Source organism: Zalophus californianus, chromosome 11 (assembly GCF_009762305.2).
Source record: "Zalophus californianus isolate mZalCal1 chromosome 11, mZalCal1.pri.v2, whole genome shotgun sequence".
Lineage (NCBI taxonomy): Eukaryota > Metazoa > Chordata > Mammalia > Carnivora > Otariidae > Zalophus > Zalophus californianus.
Window position 1 is genome coordinate 8,852,638 of NC_045605.1, and position 25,273 is coordinate 8,877,910.

Sequence of the window (25,273 nt, forward strand, 5' to 3'; positions counted from 1 at the left end):
CATCCAAAAACCTAAGGTGGATCCGGAAAAATAATCACTTTTTAGGCACAACACTGACACGTTGAGTAACCCTCCCGAGGCTTGGTTTTTCCACAAGTACAATAACACTAACCCTCACGGGCTTTCACAAACAAAGGCTTCTTCCTAGAGCTTTCAGAATAAACCTTCCGGGCTATTTGGCCTGGGGAAGGCAGGTCTATACACTGAAGGGTCAGAGTGGGGGAGATGGGAGGAGGTGATCAACCCCCACCAAAGATTTAAAAGCTAGATGCAAAAGAGAAAATATCACCCTAAGAACAGGAAAATCAAATTGCCAAGATTTATTTAACTTTTTCTTTTACAGAAAATACATGTATGTAATACAAACACTGACAAGGGAGATAAAGTACAGGGATCAGGAAGACAAATGAATTGGACAAGACTCTTGCTTCAACACTGCACTGCTTCCTGATTTCATGTGCAGCACGAATTACATGGTCATATATACTGGAAAAATGCAAGGCAGCATTCATCTAGATTTACCAAAACACCAGAGGGCCTCTGAAATCCAACAATGCCGTTCGGAAGCCTGATCTGTTGCCAAAGAACAAAGCTGAGCACACGTCCATCTATCCATTTACTCAAGGCATTTCATGTAGTAACTTAAGAATGAATTAACACATGAGCTTTAATAGGCTGTGGAGGCAAGGATGAAATTGTGCCTCTTTTCCCTCTTCAGAGAAAATAACTTAATTAAAAGCATAGCTGCCTGACACTGGATAGATGACAGCATAATCACAGTGAATTATTTCAATAAATGCCATGAAATGCAACACACAATGAAGGACTGCCATTGGTGCTTTGTCCTAACAGTCATTCCAGATCTAATGCTATAAAATCACATGAGTTTTTAACACTCTTTCCCAGAACTCCGAACCAGGAAAAATGACCCAAATAAATGGTTGAGATCAAGAGCCACCTTGATTTAAAACAATCTGTTTCTAAACTTGAATTCAATAAGAAAGAGTAGGGGTTCCCATTTTCTAGGATTATCCCAAGAGATTAAAGTGACTGGTCTTTCCTCAAAGTGTACCAGGTGATAGGCACACTTTGATAATAGATGCCAATACAGTGTCTGGTTCAGTGATGGGGCTCAGTGTCTTAAGATCTGGGATTCAGATAAGGCTGCTTAAGACCTAGAGATTAGGGGGGCACCTGTCTGGCTCAGTCGGAAGAGCATGTGACTCTTGACCTCAGGGTTGTGATTTGAGCCCCACACAGAGATTATTAAAACATAAATAAACTTTAGAGATCAGCAAGCCCTGAAACTGCCAAGTACAACCACTCCCTCGCTCAGCTCCGTAATCAAAGGTTCTTACAAATAATCTGTAGTCCTTCATTCTTCAATACTCAACAACCTGTGGAGAAACAAGTGCCTTGGAGACTTCATCCTTAGGGGAAGCAGAGCTTATGGTAGCTCATGCTAAACACCGGTTCTCTAGAAGAGAGATGCTTGTGTGACCAGGTGTTTTTGAAACTCTTTTTCCCAGGCACAGCTAGCCTCCCTGTATTGCTGAGATGGAGATTTTTCTTAAAGGTGGTTATATAACATCACATGAGAAATACTCATTTTCACCAAAAAAAAAAAAAAAAAAAAATTCACCTTTATATCTCTTACCCATAGCATTGGGCACAATGTTTTGCAATCTATTGTGCTCTCACTAAAGATGAACTTACAACAGAGGAAACCAAAACCAGGTCTTAAAAGGGATAGGAACGGATATTCCCAAGGAATCCCTGCATCAACTGTGACCTTTTTTGTGCTCTATTACAGTAAGTTCTTACTCAGAAGGTTTTTTTTTTTTTTTTTTTAACATGCAAGATGATAAAATAGACCCGCACCATATCACTCGGATTAGGAAAAGAGCTACTCACCCTGGACCTCTGTAATGGAACTCATTTACCTCTGCAAAAAGTAGAGGGCTTTAGCCATTGTGAAAGACGGGACACTGTTCCTGCAGGTAGGACAAGATCTTTCACCAAATATTCTCTACCCTGTAGTCAGACCACAGGTGCCAACATTTGGCTCGGAAAGCAGGAACCAAGCACTGAGGGTTAAATGCCGGAAATCTTTTAAAGCAGCAAGTGGGACCCTGGCTTATCTTCACTCTCCAGTTACTGTTCTAAACTGTCTAGACTGAGCTCCTCTCCAGCACTTCAACCCCAGAAATTCCATTAGAGGGATCCCGAAGAGGAGACCTGTCATGTGGGAACAAGCCATTTCCTCCCCTATGACTTCTCTTCTCCTCTCTTGGGATCAGTTTCTGTTGGAGAAAGCCCTTCTCTTTGAAAAATGAAAGATGAAACCTCTGGAAAATAGCTTCATCCTACTTGCAGATCCTGGACACAATTACCTTGAGGGAAATAAGGCACCTAGAATAGGACCCCAGATGGCCTATGTGGGAACGCAACTGATAGGAGATCGGCTGCAAAGGAGCAGGGCTTCCAAACATGAGCACTACTTTCCTGCCACAGGCTGGGCTGCATGGTAGGGTGCTGCTGTGATGGTCAGACAGGCACAGTGGAGGCTCTGAAGAACTCAAAGAAATACAGATAAAAGTCTTCCTTAAAATAGAAAGTCACACTATCAAGCGGGTCTCTGGCCAACACCATCATTCTTCCAAGTAATGTCTTCAGAGTCAAGAGAGGAAGTATGGAAGAGCACTAGGGGAGAGCACTAGGGGAGCAGTGAGCGGACCAGGGTCCAGTCCTAGCTCTGTTACTAGCTGGTCACATGACCTTGGGCACACCACTTGACCTTCCCCACCCCACCGCCACCCCGAAGTCATCATCTATAAAATGGGGATAAAACCACTTGCCTTGTCTACCTCTCGTCATGACGCGAGGACCAAATGAGATAACATGAAAGTGCTTTGTAAACTGTGGGACACTGTATGTAAAGTAACAGTATATACTTACTACATTTTAATTAGGTCCTTATCATTGCCTATTTGACTAGAAGGGCCCCATGCAGAATGTGCTTTGCAATAGACAGACTCAAAAATAGATGCTATAAATATACACTGGCCTTTTCCACTAGGGTTTTTAAAAAATAAAGGGAAATTCTTAATTTCCTCAGAAATGGCCTCAGAATACATTACTTAAAAATGTGAGGTCATCCAAACCTACCAAGTGATAGAATTAATTTTCTCCAAATATGTCGTGTACAATTAGGTCTGGTCTGTTGAAACCCTTCTTTATACAGAGAAGTCTTAAATTCAAGAAACAGCATGCTAAAACTTAAAGAAAACATAATTACAGTTTGTTGTAAAGGAAATAAAATGAAAATAAGAGGCATCCTATATAATGAAATTAGGTTCCAGTTCCTCAAATGGTTGCCTTTTTCCTGAGATATCTCCAGGACAGGGTCCTTGTCCTGTGAAGTGCTTTAGAGAAGCTTAGTCTTGCACAAGGTGAAAAGGACATGTAGGTTGGAAATTAGGCTGTGCTCATTTTCAGCACTAGGATTTGAACAAGGTCTGCTAGGAGCTGCCAAACAGCTTTGGTGGAGAAGCCCATATGGCCCAAAAGAGGCTTGCTAGTTCTCAGATGCCAGGCCAGAGTATGGAGAGCAGTTTAACGCAGCCATCCAGTTCAGGGATTTTCAATTCTTCCTGTAAGGTGGTTCTGCTCTTCTCCGCTCTAGCAAATAATTGAACAGAAGAAAAACAGTAAGATGTAGAGCAACATACCTACCAGACTTTAGGGCCTTTTTCTGCCCAGCTGCAAATTTACATGCAGAACAGAGACCAAGGCAAGACATGAATGGGAATGACTCTGACCAGCCCCAAAGCACCCAGATTCCAGCGTCTGTGTGAGACAGCCTTTATTAGAAATGTTACAAATGATGAGTTGGAGGGAGTCCTGTCAGTGCAATCACTAGTTAACAGGATGGTCGTCCTTTGGGGCCACAGGCGTGTTGCTAACCTCCGCTTTTCTTCCTGATTTGCTTTGCTTTCCGGGGTTTGAGGATGGTATAGTTTGCATATGCTGTATACTGATCTGACAGAAAGGGGACATAGAATGCCCGCAGCAACCTTGAAGATCTGAAAAACAAAGAAAAAAGAAAAAGACAAGACAGAATTTTATCATTGGAGGGAATTTACTAACAGTGTTGAAAATGATGAAAGGAAGTTACCTAAGTGTGGTGGCAAGGATCATATTCTATGTATGTAGCACAGAAAAATGTGTCCTTTAACTACTAGATCAAGAAAACAGATTTAATCAGACCAAATCTCTTGTTACCAACACCGAAAAGATGGTGACCGTCATAAGCCACCGTGTTTCCTTCAGAATAGCTCTAGACCTTCACTTTGCATAAAATATGCCACAGAAAAGTTCCAGGTCAATCAAACCACTGCTATTACTGGAATAAATTCTTAACACCCAGGTGGTTTCTGTATCTAAGAGCCTGTAGAGATACCACACGCTCCAATGATCCTGATGCCAGTTCTAAGTTCCCTAGGACAGGCAAAGAGAACTATGTGCTGGGCTTCCTGCGCAGTGCTCTGGCAATGCCTAAATCAGAGAGAGAGAGAGAATACACAAGCTCATGTCCCTGGCGGGTGATAATATACCCACTTGTTACTAAAATACACAAACGGCGGAAAACCTGAATTTCTCATGACTTTCTGAAGAATGTGAAAAATGCCTCACAGGTATTGGACAAGCACTGGAAAAAGTGCTCACACTTTTAAAGATATTATTTAATTCACCCAATAACCCCATGAGCAAAGTGCTGTTATGATCCCTACTTTATAGATGGGCAACCGAGGCTGACGCAAAGTAACGTGCTCAAGGCCACACAGTAAAGCAATAGCGCCTCATTCAAATCCAGATTTGATTCCAGGTTCTGCACTGGGTCACCTGCACTCTTGATCTGCACTATGGTTTATCCTGCATCCCAGACACGAGCTAACCAAATTCATCACTTCCTAGAAAATGTGGCAGCGAGAGTCTGGAATTCTGTATGAAGTCTTATTCCTTGACTATGCTTTCTGAGTCTGAAAATCCAAAGTTGGCCCAGTTACTGCCACCCTAAGTGAGGGAGCTGAAGAGTGTTCTGCTGCCAGTCCTCTTCCAGACTCTAAACTTGTAAATGTCATGTCAACGTGGCATTTGTACTGGCAGCCTCCCCCTGGCTTTGGCAGGCTCCTGCAGTGCCTGCACACAATGATACCGTGCTTGGCATACACACCTCTTAGATTCTCCCCAAATGGGACTCTGGCAGTGCTCTGTGCTCAACAGAGATGCACTTTACTTCAACAGCTAACAGCTCGAGGGCTTTGATGGAAAAGAGGCTTAGAAGAGACACACAAGATAAAGCAGGCCTGCTAACAAAATGAACAGGAGGAGGAAGCACCCACCTCAGTCAAAAAGAAGTTAGTTTATCCTTTCTGTCCACACTGCACAGAGAAGGGGAAGGTCAGAACAGAAAATGCTAAGCCACAGCAAACTCCTGCAAGCCTCAGTGAAGTAAAGAGAGGCTAAGACTAATTAAGTGTCATTTCCATTCCAGTGGACTCTGCGATCAAAACCTCACTAACATGGTCACCTCAGCCCTTCAGGCAGCTCCAGTAGAATATTAGGTCTGCTGGGCCCAATCTGAGTTTTTCACTTTCTTTTTTTGAACAATTCCTTACTATTTGGGAAGACTGTTATTTCATAATTTTATTTGTTTTAGAGTCTTCCTAAGAACAAAGAGAAATTCTACTTATTTTTAAAAATAGAATAAAACTCATTCTATCTTGTAATTACCACATGGATCCACTGCCACCTTTTATAAATTTAAGTTATATTATGGGACCTTAGTGGCTTTATTTTTTTCCTGTATCTCGGATTAATTACAACTATATTTTTTTAAAAAACTAAAATAAGACAAAGGAAAATGATGAAATCACCAAAAAAGATGATGCAAAAGTAATCACTATTATATTATATCTGCAATTTTCTAATTGCATTGCCCAAATTATTGTATCATCTTCCAATAAGGTATAAAAGACCTGAGACACTATCTTTGCAGTCGGCTTTTAGCTTTCATTGAACACAGTTGAGAATCCAGGATTTTTAAATTTTCTGCCCATAATGACAATGAGAAGGAAATGAACAGAAAGAGAGATTTCACAATTATTATATCAGAAGATGAGTGTACAGAGACAAAGAGCAGCACCCCTAGCAAGGATGGTAACACTGATCCTAAGTAAAAGTTCAGACTAGGAGTCTTGAGATGACTGTATGCTCTACAGTATATATGGATGAATCTTCTCAAACTCAAGAATTAATGAGTGAGCAATGTATTTCTCAGAACAAAAAGAAAATAAGGTATTTTGATTCAGTCAGTCATTCCACAGGGAGGACTTCATCATTCAATGTTTTGCAGCAAGAACCTACACCATCCTGTTACACTTAAAAAGGGCGTATGACCATATTCTTTCATCTTTTATGATGTCTGTGGGCCAAATTTTATTTGATACAGTTCATAAGTGGACAAATGCTGAAGGTGGGTTAGTATACAAAGGTGACTAGAAACGTATATATGGGAAAGAAATTTAAAAATTCAATGGATCTACCATTTTAGTTGGTATCAAAGAATGAAAATGTCTGAATTGTGGAGCCAAGAAGATAGTTATAGTCTCTTCAACAAAATTATGAGCGATTAAAGGTTTCAAAAAATTCTAGTTTTTCATTTTGATGATCCAAGTGCTAGAACAACCAGAAGTGGTAAGCTAGAACCTACTGGAGATATATTTAAAGTTTGGAACCAGTATTTTCAAGATGAATATATTCCAGGTCCATGCATGACAACTGCATTCAGAGGTGTCCATTTCAGGTGTCTATGTATCTATGTGTATCTATTCCAAACCGGGAGAATATGGAAGATTCAGGTTTACTACACTTAATTAATAAGATTTCAAATGAAGGTTTTTGTTTTTGTTTTACTATCCTCTTATAAGTTATTTATAAAATAAGTACAAAATGTAAAAAAACGAAGTGTCTATTGGGCAAGATAGTAAATGGTAATGGACTATTTTTCTTGGTATGCTGATAGATCATGCCCAGAAACTCCAGAAGAGATCTTGGGCCGTACAGGGGACATCATCAAAATACCAATTACCCTGAAATGGAAGAAGGGCCACTATGCATTACTGCTGAAGGCAAAGGTGGGCTGAGACAAAGGTAAAAAGATGAAGGAGACTGGGACAAAATACGTGCAACACATAGGAAAGGATGAGCAGCGAGCACATGTGAATTATTTCTGTAATCAAGAAGACAAATGACTCTGTAGGGAAAAATGACAAAGAACATGGACAGAGAAAAGAAACATAAATGGCCAATACGAGTGATCTAGTTGGGAGATACAGAATGTCAATGATACACAACCACGACGCGGCATCCACTAAATACTAAAAGCTGATACCAAAGTTCAAAGTGATAATATTCCCATTAAGAAGAGAGGACAAACACTGAGGGTTGCACAGGTGTAGAAAAAGCGTTTACTGTATCTCAGTTCATTTTCTCCAACATTCCAAGATACACTCAACAGAAAGGCAACATGCTCAATCATAACCAAATCTACAGGATCTTGGGTTAAATGCTCTGTCCACTCAGCACCAGCCAGAAAACTGGCTTAAATAAAATCCAAACTCTTTCTCATGGTCTACAAAGCCCTAGGAGATCTGGCCCTCACCTCCTTGTCCCGCCTGCCCTTGCTCCTTGTCCTCCGGTCCACTCCACTCCCCCACACCCGCCTCCTCCCAGGGCTTCCCTCCCTATAGCCTCTGCATGCTTTCCCTCCTGTCCCTGGAACACGCTTCCACCCTGTTTTTCTCATAACTGAATCTGACTCATCCTAGAGGCCACCTTGGAGGGGTCTTGTGACACCCCAGGAAAGCCCAGGTTTCCATTTCTAACACAGCTAATCTCTCCCGGGGCACCTTGTATGTTTCTTACACTCCGCACAATTTACATTTATTTGTTGGTTAACTTGTTTATTGTCTGTCCCCCACACCCCGCCCCCAGATATCTGGGACCAAGTCTGTTTTATTTACCAACAGCACAGTGTCTGGCACATAGTACATTCTGGAAAACAGATGTTGGATGGATGGATGGACGGACGGATGGATGGAAGGCAGGGAGGGAGCAAGGGTGAAAGAAGGATGCTGAAGGGAGTGAGGCAGGGATTTTATACAAATGATATCTGAGTTTAACTCAATTCAGTTCTTCCACCAGTGACTGAGCACCGTATCAAGCAATGGTTTAAGTGCCAGAAAAACGGGGGTGGACAGAAGATTCCTAGTCTCAAAGGGGAATTCGAAGTCCCACTGATGGGTGGTTTGTAATAACCATCTTGCTAAGGACAAGCATAGGTCTGACCTGGATACATCAAGAGATCCATGAAGCATCCTGATTCTGTCATGCTTCCTCAGGACACAATCACAAGAAATTCAGCATCAAATTCTATTATTATGTGTTCAGGAAGCAATTAGTCATTTCTAGTTAAGCCTGAACACAAAACTATATAAAAGGTGGGGACTCTATATAAGGAGAAGCTAAGAAGAATTTATTTATCATCAGAGCTTGGTATTGGAAAAAAAACCTTATTAGAAGGTGAATCTCCTTTTCTCTTGGAGATTCTGCTTGTCGTCTTTAAGAGCATTATCTACCTTTAACATCTAAAGCCACTAATGTCTTCTAAAAGAAAAAGTGAGCAAACCATCAATATACACACCTTTGTATGTGTATACTGATTTTGATTTTTTTAAATCCAAAAAACAAGTTGGCTTGAATTCTCCACTTCTAACACTATAGCTGCTGTTCTAAATTGATTTCTTTACCATCAACAGCTTTCATATGTTAAGCACAACTGGGGCCCTTTAAATTGTTTTATTGTTGCTGGAAAAAGGAAAATCAAATTGGTTATTTGCCTTTAGTGAAAGAAAAGAGCAGTTGAGCACTGGAGTAACATAGACCTGGAAACACTCACAGACCTGGAAATAAATATCAGACTGAAACACAAATTAGAACAAAATTAATGTCAATCAAAACTCATACAACAATGTCTGTAATAACGTGAAATGGCAAAGTATTGCCCTAGGGAAGCACAGGAAGCATAATTTAGGGTGATGCAAAATATCTGTCTCCATCATGGAAGCTGACTTCCCCTCCCAGTGAGAAAGTCACTTAAGCAATTCAAGGATGAAATCCACGTGGACAAAGCAATTGCCTGAATAGCATAATTAGCCGACAGCTCAGAATGTTTTCTAATTCAATTACCAGCCCTATTGATCAGGGCTGGGGAGCCGTCTGCTGCAGAGATTTAAATCTGCCCTTGTTGACTTGGATGGAAAATCACCCGCTAGAACCTGAGGTCGTTGGGCCAATCTTCCATGTTAAAAAAAACATCCAGGGGCGCCTGGGTGGCTCAGTGGGTCAAGCATCTGTCTTCTCCGACTCAGGTCATGATCCCGGGGTCCTGGGATGGAGCCCGGCAGGGAGGGCTCCCTGCTCAGCGGAGAGTCTGCTTCTCCCTCTCCTGGTCCCCCTACTTGTATGTGTGCTCTCTCTCTCTCCCCCCCTTCCTCCCTCTCTCTGTCAAATAAATAAAATTTAAAAAAATAAAATAAAAAGAAATAAAAACACCCTAGTCTTCAGGTTTTCTAATTTTTATCTATCCATCCATCCAAACATTAATATCCCTGTGAACCTCTAGTCTAAACCCACTGCCAGTTCTTTCTAAAGCTGATTTCCTGGGGCGCCTGGGTGGTTCAGTCGTTAAGCGGCTGCCTTCGGCTCAGGTCACGATCCCAGGGTCCTGGGATCGAGTCCCTGCATCGGGGGTCCTTGCTCAGCGGGGAGCCTGCTTCTCCCTCTGCCTGCCGCTCCCCGCTTGTGCTATCAAATAAATAAAATCTTTAAAAAAAATAAAGCTGGCTTCCTCTCTTTTTGTCTCTCTCACTCTCCTGCACTTAATTTGTATTACAGTGACAGACTGTCCATAACCCTCAGCACACAATAGGCCTTTCACAGACCTTCAGTTTGGAGGAGGATCTCAGAATCCCCTCAAGACTTCATCTTAGCCATCCTCAACCTACAGTCCCATATCAAGCAACTTAAGAACTGCTCAAAAAGCTGGTATGCATCCAAAATGTGACTGTGCTTTAAGATTCTTTAACAGGAAACAGGGTGAGGGACACTAATGTTCAATAAGTAGTGCAGAGGTGACATTTATCTCTTTTCCCAATTGAAGAGAAGGACGTGGGAGTTACGTGCTCTATGTTACAGCCCACTAGAATGTCAGTCTCTTGAAGAAAGAACTTTAACTGCCGTATCTCCAGTTTTTAGGATGGTACCACAGAAAGTGCTCAATAAATATTCTTCTGTGAAAGGAATGACTACCTGACTCTTAGAGCACCTAGTTTTACCTCCCTTGCCTCTGGCAGCATTCATCTTCTACAAGGAAAAGGAATTATAAAAAATAATACGAAGCTCTTGTTTCTCTTCACTTCCCAAACAACTCAATACTAAAGATATCCATCAGACGGGTCCAAGCAAAGTAGAAGTCTACAGTGTGTACGGGAGGGGAAGGGGTCCCATGGGATGTTACAGCACAAGTGACAGGTGGAGGGCACCCATAGTAGCAAAGAAAATATTAATGCAGGAGGTCACATAACCTCTCCACGTTTCAGTTCACATAAACTGTGCTGAATCATCATTACCTACGTGAGCAAAATGACAATTTCCAGCAGGGATGTCCAATAAACCCTTGACATTCAATGAATAAATTCCCAGTTTTGACTATTTGGTAGCAACCTCCAAAGATGCATGTAATGATCTGGAAGTTCACTGAGGCACTAACTGTAATCACAGCACTACAAGACTGGTGTACAGACTGAATTATTTAACTGATCCGTGGCCCTGGTCAATCACCTGATATAACACCATAACCTCTTGCCAGTCACCTTTAGCCAAAATTCAGAATGAGGGAATGGAGAAAGAACTGGTATTAGGCAACTGGCCATTTTCTGACCTTCAGTCCCACCACGGTGCTAGGAAGATGCTCTTCACTAGTCTCTTTTCCACCTGATGGCTACTAAGATATGAAGGTATCATATGCTCCAGCCACCATTCCTGTGAAGACACTAAACTGTGTTCAAAACGATGTCTGTCTCTGCTCTTTGGACTCTTATTTGAGCTGTTTTATGTGACAAATAGTAAGTAACATTGGAAATCACGTCAGGTAGACGATTCTCACAAGATTTACAGAGAGGAATAAACTGTGAATATACTTTAAAATAACTCAAGAAGATTTTTTTTTTTTTTTTTTTAGCTAAAAAGACAATTTGTGATTTCTCTCAAATGTGTGGTTCACTGATGGGGTTTTCTGTTTCATCTGATGTTGGCTAGAATCTTCACAATGGCCACACTCCTGTGGCTGGACTGAGAGCTCAGCTAGTGCAAAGGGCCTTCAGGCCTCCTCCATGTGGGCCTCCTTTCTCCTTATAGCCACAGTGCCTGGATCCTAAGAAGGAGCATTCCAAGAGACAGGAAATAGAAGCCCATCCATCGGCCACTGAAAAATCTTTATCTTACTGGATAAGGGCTTTAGAAGCTTCTAAAGAAATCCTTATTTCACCTTTTTTCCTTTTTTCCTTTGGTATAAATCCAGTTTTAAGAATGTGAAATAATGGGGCCCTGGGTGGCTCAGTCAAACATCTGCCTTCAGCTCAGGTCATGATCTCGGGGTCCTGGGATCAAGCCCCATGTCAGGCTCCCTGCTCAGCGGGCAGCCTGCTTCTCCCTCTGCATGCTGCTCCCCCTGCTTGTGTGCATTCTGTCTGTCAAATAAAATCTTTAAAATAAAATATATTTTTTAAAAAAAGAACATAAAATAACCACAAAACAAGAAAACTACAGGCCAATATGACTAATGAACACAGATGTAAAATCCTCAACAAAATATGAGCAAACTGCATACAGTAATACATTAAAAGATCATCCACCATGATCACATGGGATTTATTCCAGGGATGCAAAGATGGTTCAATATTCACAAATCTGTCAGTGTGATAGAGCACATCACCAAAATGAAAAAAAATCATATGATCATCTTTCTAGATGCCTAAAAAGCATTTGACAACACTCAAAATCCATTCATGATGAAAACTCCCAACAAGTGGGGTTGCCAGGAACGTACTGTGACACAATAAAGGTCATATATGAAAACCCCACAGTGCGATGGAGGCCCGTGTAGGGCTGTTGCTCAGGAGGCCCGGCCTGGCTTTGGGCCCAGGGCCTCAGAGCCGGGGATTCTGCACCTGGGCCAGCCTGGCCGCTGCCAGCAATCCCGGTACACCGCGGTGCCCGATGCAGAAAGATGTGGTGGATATATATATCACGGAATAGTACTCAGCCATAAAAATGAATCCTGCCATTTGCAAAAACATGGATGGAACTAGAGAGTATAATGCTAAGTAAAATAAGTCAGTCAGACAAAAACAAATACTGCATGATTTCATTCATATGTGGAAGTTAAGAAACAAATGAACAAAGGAAAAGAGAAAGAGAACCCAAAAAACAGACTCCCAACTATACAGAACAAACTGATGATGGGGGGGTGGATGAAACAGGTGAAGGGGATTCATGATGAGCACTGAGCCATGTATAGAATTACTGAAGCACAATCACATTGTGCACCTGAAAGTAATTTAACACTGTATGTTAACTATAATGGAATTAAAATGTAAAAATTTTTTTAAAAACATGTGGTATACATACACAACGGAATATGTTATGCAGCCAAAAAAAGGGATGAGACTGTGTCATTTGAGACAACATGGATGGACCCAGAGGGTATTATGCTAAGTGAATAAGTCAGAGTGAGAAAGACAAATACCATATGACTTCATTCATATGTGTAATCTAAAAAATAAAACAAATGAATAAATAAAAAGTAGAATCAGACCTATAAAGAACAAACTGAGGAATGCCAGAGGGGAGGTGGGTAGGGGATGGGCAAAATGAGTGCAGGGGTGGGAGATACAGGATTCCAGTTTTGTAATAAGTCATGGGAATAAAAGGCACAGCAGAAGGAATACCGTCAATGATCCTGTAACAGTGATGTACGGTGGCAGATGGCAGCTATGCTGTAGTCAAAGCAGCATAATGTATAAACTTGTGGAAACACTGTTGTACACCTGAAACTAATGTAACATTGTGTGTCAACTATATTCAAAAAAAAAAAAAAGAACATGAAATACATCAAATAACTGACAACTATTTTCTGAGACCTTAGTACGTGCTACGTGTTGCAGAGATTCAAGAAGAATTGTGGTTTCTAACTCTCAAGGAGCTTAGAATAAAGACCTCTGATGATGCCGGCCACTTGGTCTAAGCTAGCTAATAGCAGGGGCAGTCCTAAAAGATTGTACATACTCTTCAAACCTGAGAGTCTCTGTAGCATGGACTTGGAGCACAGATGGTCTGTACATAGCCTCTTTCTAGAGAACTAATTTCAAAACAACGGGAAGCACACTCTCTGAGTTTCAGAAAAACAAAAGGTTTGTTCTTAAAATGTCAGCAGATCTCAATGATTAAGCAGTTGAAGACTGCAATGAGCAAAATGCCAATGTGTTTTGAAGCCAAATCTAGCCCGGGGTAGCTCTGCCAGATGAAAGGTCTCAGCAAAGTACTGGGAGAAGATTAAAAAAAAAGGGGGGGGAGGTGAAGAACTGATAAAGAAACAGAAAGTAGTGAGAATAATGAGCTGTAAAGAATTACAAAAGTTCAGAAACTCTGGAGCGCGTGGGTGGCTCAGTCAGTTGGGCGTCTGCCTTCGGCTCAGGTCATGATCTCAGGGTTCTGGGATCGAGCCCCGCGTCGGGCTCCCTGCTCAGCAGGAAGTCTGTTTCTCTCTCTGCCCCTCTGCTGCTTGTGCTTGCATTCTCTCTCAAATAAATAAAGTCTTTAAAAAAAAAAAAAAGTTCAGACACTCTGATCTCTTCTTCCTTACAATTTCTCAGTATTCTTGGCAGAGATGAAGGAGGTGGAGGTACTACCATGATTGATGTGTAGGGAAAAGACAAGAGCACTTCAATTACTGATTAGGAGGGAGAACTAATTCTACCCAAAGGATGTGAACACCAGCTGAAGCATGTCAAACTGTTGGCTTGCAACCAAATACTGCCATAGGGTGTAGTCTCCCTTTCCACCTGGGTAGCAAAGAGCCGCAGATGAACAGCCTGCTGGACTATTTTGTGCACCATATGTCTCTTCTGCTAGAAATCTCCTTTAAAAAGTAAAATTTCAAAAAGTATCCAATTTGGACGAAGAATGGCATCAAAAGAGCTGTGATGGTTTTAAAACACATCCATAATTCTTTGACATTCCTCCTGTCAATAAGGAAAGTCTAATTCCTCTCGCCTTGAACATGGGTTATTCGAGTGGCTTGCTTTCAATGAACAGAATGAGACAAGAGTAAGACACTGTATGAATTCCAAGGCTCGGTCATAGAAAAAACTTTATAGCTTCTGAGATACTAGCTCTTGGAAGCTAGCCACCATACTGTGAGGAAGCATTGGCCATGTGGTGAAGCCACGTGTAGGTGTTCTGGCCAACAGCCAGCATCAACTGCTAGACATGTGAGAAAGCCTTTGCAATGCCTCTAGTCCCAACCACCATCTGATGGCCAATGCATGAAGAACTCTGAGCAGCTGAAGAACTGTCTGGCTGAGCCCAGTCAACCTCCAGAACCATGAGAGAAAACAAATAATTGTTATTCTTTTATATTGCTAAGTTTGGGATGATTTGTTACACCACAATAACTAGAACAAAAGGTTCCAACTAATTTGCCCTTTACAGCAATTCTCTATGATCCTCTTCTCTTCCAGAAATAAACAATCCTGCTTCTGCAGGGGTTAGGGGCTGGGGACACAATGGCTGCCATCAACCAGACTACCACACAGGACCAAAATGGATACAGGTGCCACAGACTCTTTAGGCCTCACAGCTGCTGGATTCACTTCTTCTTGGAGGGTGAAAGAAGAGTCATGGTATCGGTAAAAAAAAAAAAAAAAAAAAAAAAAAAAAAAAAAAATCTCCATGGCAGGTAAAGCTCAGTGACCACCGAGAATCCTGTGTTGGGCACTGAAAGAACACCGGGGCCAGGTGCTGTCAGCACAGTCCCGATGTTGCTGCTGTCGAGGCCCTCTGACTGGAGAAGGTCCCTCTCCTACCATGCCAGCTGATGGTGTGAACTTTGAATCCCTTGCTTGCATCTACTCTTCACCTGTAACTATAAACTTGCAGGGCTTTGAAATTCTGCCCAAATTATCTCAAGTCCCTCATCAGGCAAGCCTACAATTCAGTTAGAGGAGGCTAATATGTCCAAAATAAGAAAGAAGGAAATCTCACAATACAAAAACTAAAGGTGAAAGCAAAGCTAACCAGACAAAAGGGACCTACACCAAGGGAGGAAAGCGTGGGCAGAGAGCTGCCGTGTGAAGCAGGGGCAGGACCTCCCAACTTGACTCCGAAGCTACAAACAGGCCCTGGTGCTCAGGAGGCCAACTGCAACGTCCTGGAGAGGCATTTCCCACCAGACTCCTACAGCCACACATTCTCACCACACTTCGGAAGGAACCCACCGCTGAGCTGGCAATTGATTGCAACACTCTCCCTCCACTCCTCTCTGGGAAACCTCAGAGTAGGCATTACATCCACCCACGTGTCAAGCTATTTTATACAAGCAGCAATTATATCATGCTTCAAAGAAAGAAAAAAAATCCTCTCCAATTTTAGAAAGTATGTAATATGAGACGGCCATAGAGTAACAAATGTGTCTGTTTTAAAAAGTGATATTGCTAACTAGTTTAGATCCCATATCCCGGGAGTCAGAGAAAGCTTTATACAATTAACCAGACACAGACGTGGCAAACCCAGGGAGAGGAAGGCACGGCTTTGGCGTCAGCTGTATAAAGGGGAGACCAGAAGATGGGGTAAGATCTTCTGCCTGGGTCCTGTCTCAGACTAATGGGTTCTGGTTCTCTAAGCCTCTCACACAGAGAAGCAGCCTATGAGAAAAGAATGAATGGACTTAAAGACAACCGACAGAATGGGAGAAAAGATTTGCAAATGACAAATCAGATAAAGGGCTAGTATCCAAAATCTATAAAGAACTTCTCAAACTCAACACCCAAAGAACAAATAATCCCATCAAGAAATGGGCAGAAGACATGAACAGACATTTTTCCAAAGAAGACATCCAAATGGCCAACAGGCACGTGAAAAAGTGCTCCACATCGCTCGGCATCAGGGAAATCCAAATCAAAACCTCAATGAGATACCACCTCACACCCGTCAGAATGGCTAAAATTAACAAGTCAGGAAACGACAGATGTTGGCGGGGATGCGGAGAAAGGGGAACCCTCCTACACTGTTGGTGGGAATGCAAGCTGGTGCAACCCCTCTGGAAAACAGTACGGAGGTTCCTCAAACAGTTGAAAATAGAGCTACCATATGACCCAGCAATTGCACTACTGGGTATTTACCCCAAAGATACAAATGTAGGGATCCGAAGACGGGTACGTGCACCCCAATGTTTATAGCAGCAATGTGCACAATAGCCAAACTATGGAAAGAGCCAAGATGTCCATCGACAGATGAATGGATAAAGATGTGGTGTATATATATATATATATATATATATATACATACACAATGGAATATTATGCAGCCATCAAAAGGAATGAGCTCTTGCTATTTGCAACAACGTGGATGGAACTGGAGGGTGTTATGCTGAGTGAAATAAGTCAATTAGAGAAAGACATGTATCATATGACCTCATTGATATGAGGAATTCTTAATCTCAGGAAACAAACTGAGTGTTGCTGGAGTGGGGGTGGGGTGGGAGGGACGGGGTGGCTGGGTGATAGACTTTGGGGAGGGTATGTGCTATGGTGAGCACTGTGAATTGTGCAAGACTGTTGAATCACAGATCTGTACCTCTGAAACAAATAATGAAACATATGTTAAGAAAAAAAAAAAGAAGATAGCAGGAGGGGAAGAATGAAGCAGGGGAAATCGGAGGGGGAGACGAACCATGAGAGATGATGGACTCTGAAAAACAAACTGAGGGTTCTAGAGGGGAGGGGGGTGGGGGGATGGGTTAGCCTGGTGATGTGTATTAAAGAGGGCACATTCTGCGTGGAGCACTGGGTGTTATGCACAAACAATGAATCATGGAACACTACATCAAAAACTAATGATGTAATGTATGGTGATTAACAATAAAAAAATTTAAAGGGGAAAAAAATGAGGGAATAAAAACAAACAAAAAAAATGAATGGACTTCTGGGTTGCCATTCACCCAAATGGGCTAACGACATTTAGCCCTATTTATGGAGTCATGCTCCACTAGCCCAACAGTAAAGGCCTTGCTTGTCTTCCAACAATTTCAACAGAAAACAAGCCTCTTCCCGTATTCACAGATATTCAGAATTGCTAAATTTGTACCAGTCATAATTATTGACTAATAAAGATTATAATTGTTCTAATAACATTTAGGCTGCTTTCCCCTGGAGCTGCGTCTGCACTGAGTAGGATATTTTTACGTGCCAGTACGGTCTTCAAACTATCCAGGTTGCTTCCCTTTTGGATGGCTGAGACCCAACCCAAGCTACAATACCAAGGAATGTCAGCAAATTAAATCAAATAAGCAAGCTATGGACAAATCCACACGTCAACATGGACTGCAGAGCAAAGGAACAATCCATACTCCATTCCTCCGTCCTGCTTTTTGGGGCAAGCCCCTGTATTCTGGTCACACTGAAGCAGGGTGACCACACATCTTGATGTGCCCAGGGCAGGGCTCCTTTTATTTTCAAAAGCACTTTGATTTGGATGATCTCTTACAGATCACTTCCACCTAAAAGCCAATCTAAGCCAGTGAAAGAGGTAAATTACATTTTTCTTGACTAACCCTCAGGCACCTCAAAGGACTTCTTTTTATGTTTCCACTTGTGCTCATGATTTCTTCTCCTTGAATTATCTACGCGATTCTGCCCTCTCTACCACCAGTACAAATCCTTTCCCTCTACGCCTCAGCTCAGGAGACATGTCCTTTGGGAAGCTTCTCAGTATACCCTGACCGCCACGGATCTCTCCTCTCTTGGAAGTTCTAGCACACAACCTGGCACCTCCTATGGTCTTACTATTATTTTCAAGTCATTTTTTGTATGTGTAACTATACAAGTTGTAAGTTATTTAAGGGCAAAATCTGTGTCTAATTACCTCCTTTACATCCCTTAAAAAATCCAGCTCTGTGACAAGGACATAGTATCTTCTGATTTTCAAACCTGCCTAAGCAGCTGGCTCTGAGATCTAAGACTCCAGGTGCCTCCTTCTCTCACAGCACCCTGTACTTTTCCTTTAAAGCACCTAACGCAGGTTGTAATTATATACTGATTTGTATGCTTATTTGTTTAATGCCAAGGTCCAAGAGGACAAGGAATTTGTGTGTATTATTCATCACTATATACCTAAGATCTATCACAGTGCCTGGCAGTGCTCAAAAAAAAAATCTGCTGATTGGATGCATGTCAGATGGATAGATGGACGGAGAGATGGATAATGGAATAAAGAAAAAATCATCTCTCAAAGTGAACCCTCCAAGTTTTAGGGCCCGAAACATTTGAGAAACTAATTGGCTTCTATTTCTAAAAGATCACGTCACAGGCTTATTAAAACCTTCTCCTTTCCTCAGGAGGAGCTAGAGAATAATTAGGCCTGCAGCCCCATCCAGTCTAGGGTCTAAGATATTGGTGACCATCTCGTGCAGATGGTACCACATTTCTCCCTGTTACATAAAGTGCTGAAGTACAAAAGCCACGGTCTCAAGAAGACAGAGGAAATGTAACAACCCCAGTGAATGGCTGGAAAGCATTCCAGGATCAAGCTCCCAAGAGCATTTTGTGCACCACCTCAGTGGTATCTCTGAGGTGCACAGCCTCTGACACTACAGTCCAGCTTAACTGTCCCAAGTCCACAACATGAGATGTCACAGTGCTGACAGTTATAAACTGCTGTGGCAAGACTGGGCTGTGGGGTCCCGCTGGTTTTCCAGTGACATCAATATATATATACTAGGAAATGCTGAGGAAGAGAAAGAAACTCAGCGTAATTTTGGAACCCTAGGCTGCCTGCTAATTAATTGAAAAGCCTGACATTTATACAATGCCTTAGAATTTGAAAACACCTTCATATTTCCACTCTCATTTAATCCTTACAACATTCCCATGAAAAAGGTAAAATATTATTATCTCTGTTCTGGCGTGGAAATCTGGAATCAGGAACAACCGGCAAGTCACATCTTCTGACCCCTTGCTCTCTTCTGGGTATACCTTCAAGTGAACTGTACCTTTCCAGTTCTTAAACCAGATTTTTTTTTCTTTCTCAGCATATGGTCATGAGAAGCATGCCAATTTATGGGAAACAAGTAAAATTTATGGGAAGTGAAAAACCTCTGCAGGCATTCTCCTCACCTTCCTCCCTGCCCCTGCACTAGAGGTGTGCAGAGTGGGCGGAGGGGAAACGAAGCAGCAGCAGGGACCGACAGGACAAAGAAGACACACGACGAGGTATGTTCAGGGTCCGTCGCTCCAGCAAGTTCTGCCCAAACCTGCAAAAGCTTCTGCTCAGGGACCAGCCCTGCTAGAGAAAGCAATCCACGACACTTTTGATACAGCAAAGGAGAATGTTAAATACGTAGATACGGGCCAATGTGAAAGTCGTGGGATTCCGGGTAAATTTGGGCCTGATCTTCCTGACACCCTGCATCTCCTGAGCCCATCCCTCCTCTGCAGCTGAGTTCACCCCCTCACTGCCTCTCATCTAGCCAATGAGAATCGTCTCCTAACTTGTTTCTATGCTTCAGCTTTCCCTCCTTCCAGCCCACCTCCTACACGATCACCAATGCAATCCTCAGATGTCACCTCTTCTTGGCATCTTCCTTGGCCTCTCCCACCCTAGCCTTTTTGGAATTGCCCCATCTCTCCTATGCTTGGATAACACCTCCCCAAGGTGGGGTTTCTCCCCAGGTTTACCATAAACTCCCCTAGGCAGCAGTCTTGTCTGCACACAGTGTAAAGTCTTAGATGTAGAAGATATTTGATAAATATCTTTTTATTGATAAGATATTTTTGAGCCCATTATGCTTTATTTCTGGCCTTAACATCTAGCTTGTTAGGGAAGCAGAAGGCTCAGTGGGCCACAATGAGCAGCGTCTCTGGAAAGGATGGCTGGGACTCAACACCGAGGAGCCACCACACCTGTGTGGCTGTACAAGGTTCTCCAGCCACCCTCTGCTCACCGCAAGGCAGGTGGAAGGTGACCAACACCTTCTCCTCTTTCTTCAAGGGATTTCAAATTCTCACATGGGAACTATACAAGCATGCTTCTTTGCCTTGTCCCAAAGGCTCTGTGTTTATGTGCACTAGCTGTGGTTCTAGGAGGCCACCAAAAGGGGAAATGGGTAGATGGGCGGCCCTTCTCATTTCAACCCTTCAAAACCAAGGGGAAAAAAAGTCACCTGAAAATTACTCCCTTGCCCCATTTGCTATTAACAGAGTTCATTCTGTAGCCAGTGTACTGCTGGTATTTGTGAACCACTCAGTTTCCCTTTGCCAACAGGAAGGTTGCTCGGGATCTGCTGGCCCCTCACAGCTGGAGATCTTCCCAGGGCCAGATCTCATGTTGTCACAGTTTTCTCAATCAAAATAGAAGGCCCAATAGTGACCCATCCCAAGTACTACATCAAGTAACAATAACTGAGAACATGCATGATGCAGAGAGCTTCACAACATCACTGCTGCTTCTCCCTCCAGCTCTCTCCTATTACTGGTCCAATCTGACCACGTGTGAGTATCAGTCCACCGTCCCACCACCTCTCATGGCCCTCCACTCCCTCAGCGCCCCGCCCCTCCTCACCCAACGTATGGCCACGACCACTCTCCACCATAAACTCAACTCCCTTACCCCCTTCATGCTTTGTTGAACTTTTTGGCCTAAACCCAACCCTGTGCACACAAATGGGTGCATAAATGTGCATAGCAGCATTATTCACAATAGCCAAAAAGTAAAACTAACCCAAGTATCCATCAACTGGGGAAGAGGTAAACAAAATGCTTATATCCATATAATGGAATAGTATTCAACAACAAACACCGACTGATACATGCTATAACATGAATGAACCTCCAAAAAATGCAAAGTGAATGAAACCAGATACAGAACCTCACATATTATATAATTCCATTTATATACATACAGCTTGGTAAATTTACTACTAATTATTGAATTGTACACTTAAAATGGGTGGATTTTATGGTATGTAAATTATACTTCTACAAATTTATTTAAAAAATTTAACAACAACAACTCTGGTTAAATTCACCTGTTCTGTGATTCAGCACCGGGGCTATCTCTACAGCTGGAGAAGAAAAAGGCAACCACACTGGCCCCACTTAAAACTCATGTGGGTTCTTGATCCTGTCTTCCAATCATACTGTATTTCTCGAGCTCCTTTTGTCTCCTACTCTCCTCAATTATTTACCTCTCCTCAAATCTCCAACACCTCATCCCCATATAGTCCCTTCTCACCTGATAATCCTACTTCCTGTTTCACCGAGAAAACAGAGGCCATCAGAGGAGAACTTCCAGACTCCTATTATCACACCAGCCTGCTGCCAGTTCCTAATCTGCTCTATCTAGCAGGCATGTGTGGCTATTTAAATTAAGATTAAATAAAATTAAAAATTCAGTTCCTCATGCAGAGTAGTCACATTTCAAATGCTTACTAGCTCCATGCAGCTTGTGGCTCCAATACCGGACAGTGCAGATACAGAACCTCTTCATCACTGCACAGAGGGTCTATCTACCGCCCATCTATTCAAAACATCTCCTCTACTTACAGGTACGTTTCCTCCCACCCACCCCAAGGGCACTGCTCCAGCAATTCCTTCCTTTCTCCTACATGATCAATTTTCAGCTAAGAGATCATTTCCATCAGCATACAAACGTGATTGTTATTGAAATAGATAAAAGATAATGGCATTCTCAACAGAAACAAGAAATAACAAATATGTGACATGATAAAGGTGTTAGCTGATGCAACTGTCATAATTATACAGCAATCATGAATGTATCAAACCAACATGTGTACACTTTAAACTTACAAAACGTATATGGCAATTTTTAAAAAAAGATAACGGTAATGATTGCACAACAGTGTAAATAAAATTAATGCCACTGAATTGTACACTTAAAATAGTTAAAATGGCAATTTTTTTTAAGATTTAATTTATTTGAGAGAGAGAGAGAGCACACAAGCAGGGGGAGCAGGAGAGAGAGAAGCAGACTCCCCGTTGAGCAGGGAGCCCAACATGGGGCTCAATCCCAGGACCCTGGGATCACGACCCAAGCCAAAGGCAGACGCTCAACAGACTGAGCCACCCAGGCACCCCTAAAATGGCAAATTCTATGTTTATATATATATATAAATATATATACACACACATACATGCATATTGTATATATACTAACATAATTTTAAAAAGATTTAAAGGATAAAATCTTCTCTCATCATCCCTTACCCTACAGTACCCACGACCAGCGATGGCCGTTTCTCTGCTTCCCTTCAGAGCAGAACTTTTCAGAAGACTTCTCTATGTTCGCCATCTCCAGTTCTACTTTTGCTCTCATGCCCCTCATCTCCCAAGTCACCATGCCCCTACCACTCCACCAAAATTGCTTTTATCGGCCGCCTAACCCAATTGGACTTTATTTTTTATGGGCAACTTTATTCAACTTTATCAGCAGCTTCTGAGCACTCCCTCCTCCTAAAAACATCTTCCCTGTTTCTGAGTCCCAGACCTGCCTCTCAGGACCTGGTCCTCTACCTTTTGCTTTCTGCCTGGACTCTGCCCACCAGGCCTCCCTGGACCTCTACCCACAAACCACCTGACTCCTCCAACTCAACCCCATTACTCCTTCACCTGAACGTCCTAACTCCTCTCTTGTCATCAGTTCTTAGGCCCTTCTGAAGAGCCAGACAAGCCCCGGTCTCTTTGGTCCCTCTATTTAAGATCGAGTAAGGCCTGTCCCTTCCTTGACTGAGGCTTGATCCTAAAAATAATGGATATGAACTTCTAGCTCTTTAAAGGACATAGTCAATCTTCCCAACAGTGTTATAATACTCTCAGTAAGACAACTGAAGTTGATTGCCAGAAGTAATCCATGTCACACATTTATTTGCATTGTCTTCAGTGGATCTGTTTTAGTTAGATTCTTTTATTTGGATGATACCTGAGTAAACTTTGCACTCAGTGCCTAGAAAAAGAGAGCACTCTTTTAGATTTCTCAGGAAACTGGACAAGAATAGAAGATGTGTTTGGGCCCAAATAAAAATAAAAGGAAATGATGGCTATTACAGTCAGCCCAGGACTGGAAGTTATTCAATCAAGATTCTAATTTTCACCCTTACTAGTCCTAGTACATCTCTAGCCACATACCTAGAAGCATCAAGGAATGGTCTGTAGGCCAAGCTGATCCATTCTTCTCTATTTGATGAATATTTCGGCTCCCGGGGTGTTTCTCTCGTGGTGTCCAAATCCACTAAATAATGGCATTTACTGATGTCAATCTGCAATGCGGAAAGGCCAACCCTTCATTAGTAACTGCAAAGGTCTTTTCAGGATAAGGAACATCAATTACAATCCTAAAAATTCCCACAGGGTTTCAGAAACACAAACCTCCAAGTCCTTGGACAATATTACCTGTGCTCTTTCCCTTCAGGTAAGAGTGTTGGGTTCTGGGGAATTATTTAGGCTCCTGGTTGCAGGGGTGAGACATGCACCCACCTAGCCAAATATATATGCAAGCTTTGGGAGTTCTGACCCTAGTTTGAGTATTAAGTTCCTCTGGCCTCACAGATACTTCTGAAGCTAGCATGAGTCCACAACCTACTAAAAAAAACTCTCTTCTTCCGCTATCATTCCCTTCCAATCTACCACCTCTTATCTCAGAGATTAAAAGGGCATCACCTAAACACATGCTAATGTGTGAGGAAGCCCCATCTCTGCGGATAGAGCCATGTGAGGTCACCCTACTACACCTCAGAAGTGGTACAGCACTATCACGGATCATCATCTCCTTCAACAATTCAACAGAACTGACAGAGACATGGGAACTGCCATTGCAGCAAAAGATCAGTAAAACTGAGATATCAGAACTGTGAGAGTGGAGAAGGTTACAAAAAATCTATAGCAACTATTAGCAAAACTGTAGTCATCCAGTTGCCTACAACATGGATACATCAGAGCACCATAGCTAATTATAAAAGGATATTAATACATTTCATTTAAAACTATATCAGTACTGTGCTTCTCACAAAATTGATTAATTCAATGGAACATGCTACAAAATCTGAAGGCTGCTACTGTTGTTAAATAGTTCCTTTCCAACTAAAAAAATTTGTATTTCTAACCAAAATCACAAGTATATGACAGAGCCAGATCTGGACTCAAGTCAGTGTGACTTCAAAAGTCATATCAAGACTGCCCCAAATGACTGAATCAGAGGGAAAGTGCTCTCAGGAGCTCAACGAAATGTTTTTTACAAAATAAAACCAATAAAGAGTCCTCCTAGAATGCCAGCTATCAGCTAAGATAAAGGCCATTAGAAACATGAATAGATCTACAGCAAATCTCATATTAAAGTAAAGGGTTTGAAAGTTTTTCCCTTGGGATCAGGAATCAGTCAAGACTTATCACTACTCTATTCAATACTGTACTAGAGATTCCAGTCAGCAGGGTAAGGTAAGAGAAAGAAATGACAGAAGAAATGGAAAGAGATAACAAAACTCATTCATCACAATGATATGATTGGTATATATAAAATCTGGTTACCTAATAAATTTTTGGAATTCAGAGAGTTTATCAAACTTTAGATTTATAGGATGTAAAAATCAATGTCATATATTCCTATAGAACAATAGACAAGAAAGAAAATGTTTTTAAATTATGTATTTTCAAATTATATTATAAAAATATAATTCATGAGAATTTGAAAATGTATGCCTTGGAATAAATCTAACAAAAATATGGGAAAGTCCTCTATAAAAAATTATGGAATTTTATTGACAAATGTCTGTCAACTGATCAATTTATAATGTGCTATATTCATA

General features: G+C 41.9%; 1 protein-coding gene across 5 annotated transcripts in view; it reads right to left on the reverse strand.

Annotated features, from left to right (window-relative positions):
• Positions 1 to 311: 311 nt before the first annotated feature.
• Positions 312 to 25,273, reverse strand: part of ALG9 (ALG9 alpha-1,2-mannosyltransferase) — an 89,351-nt gene continuing 64,389 nt past the window's right edge. For all 5 annotated transcript variants that reach the window (XM_027580663.2, XM_027580664.2, XM_027580666.2 and 2 more), the window contains 3 exons: positions 23,601 to 23,731; positions 3,967 to 4,085; positions 312 to 3,681 (listed from right to left, as the gene is read on the reverse strand). In XM_027580663.2, coding sequence (XP_027436464.1) covers positions 3,644 to 3,681; positions 3,967 to 4,085; positions 23,601 to 23,731 — 288 coding nt within the window. In that variant the 3' untranslated portion in view covers positions 312 to 3,643. The remainder of the gene's footprint in view (positions 3,682 to 3,966; positions 4,086 to 23,600; positions 23,732 to 25,273) is intronic.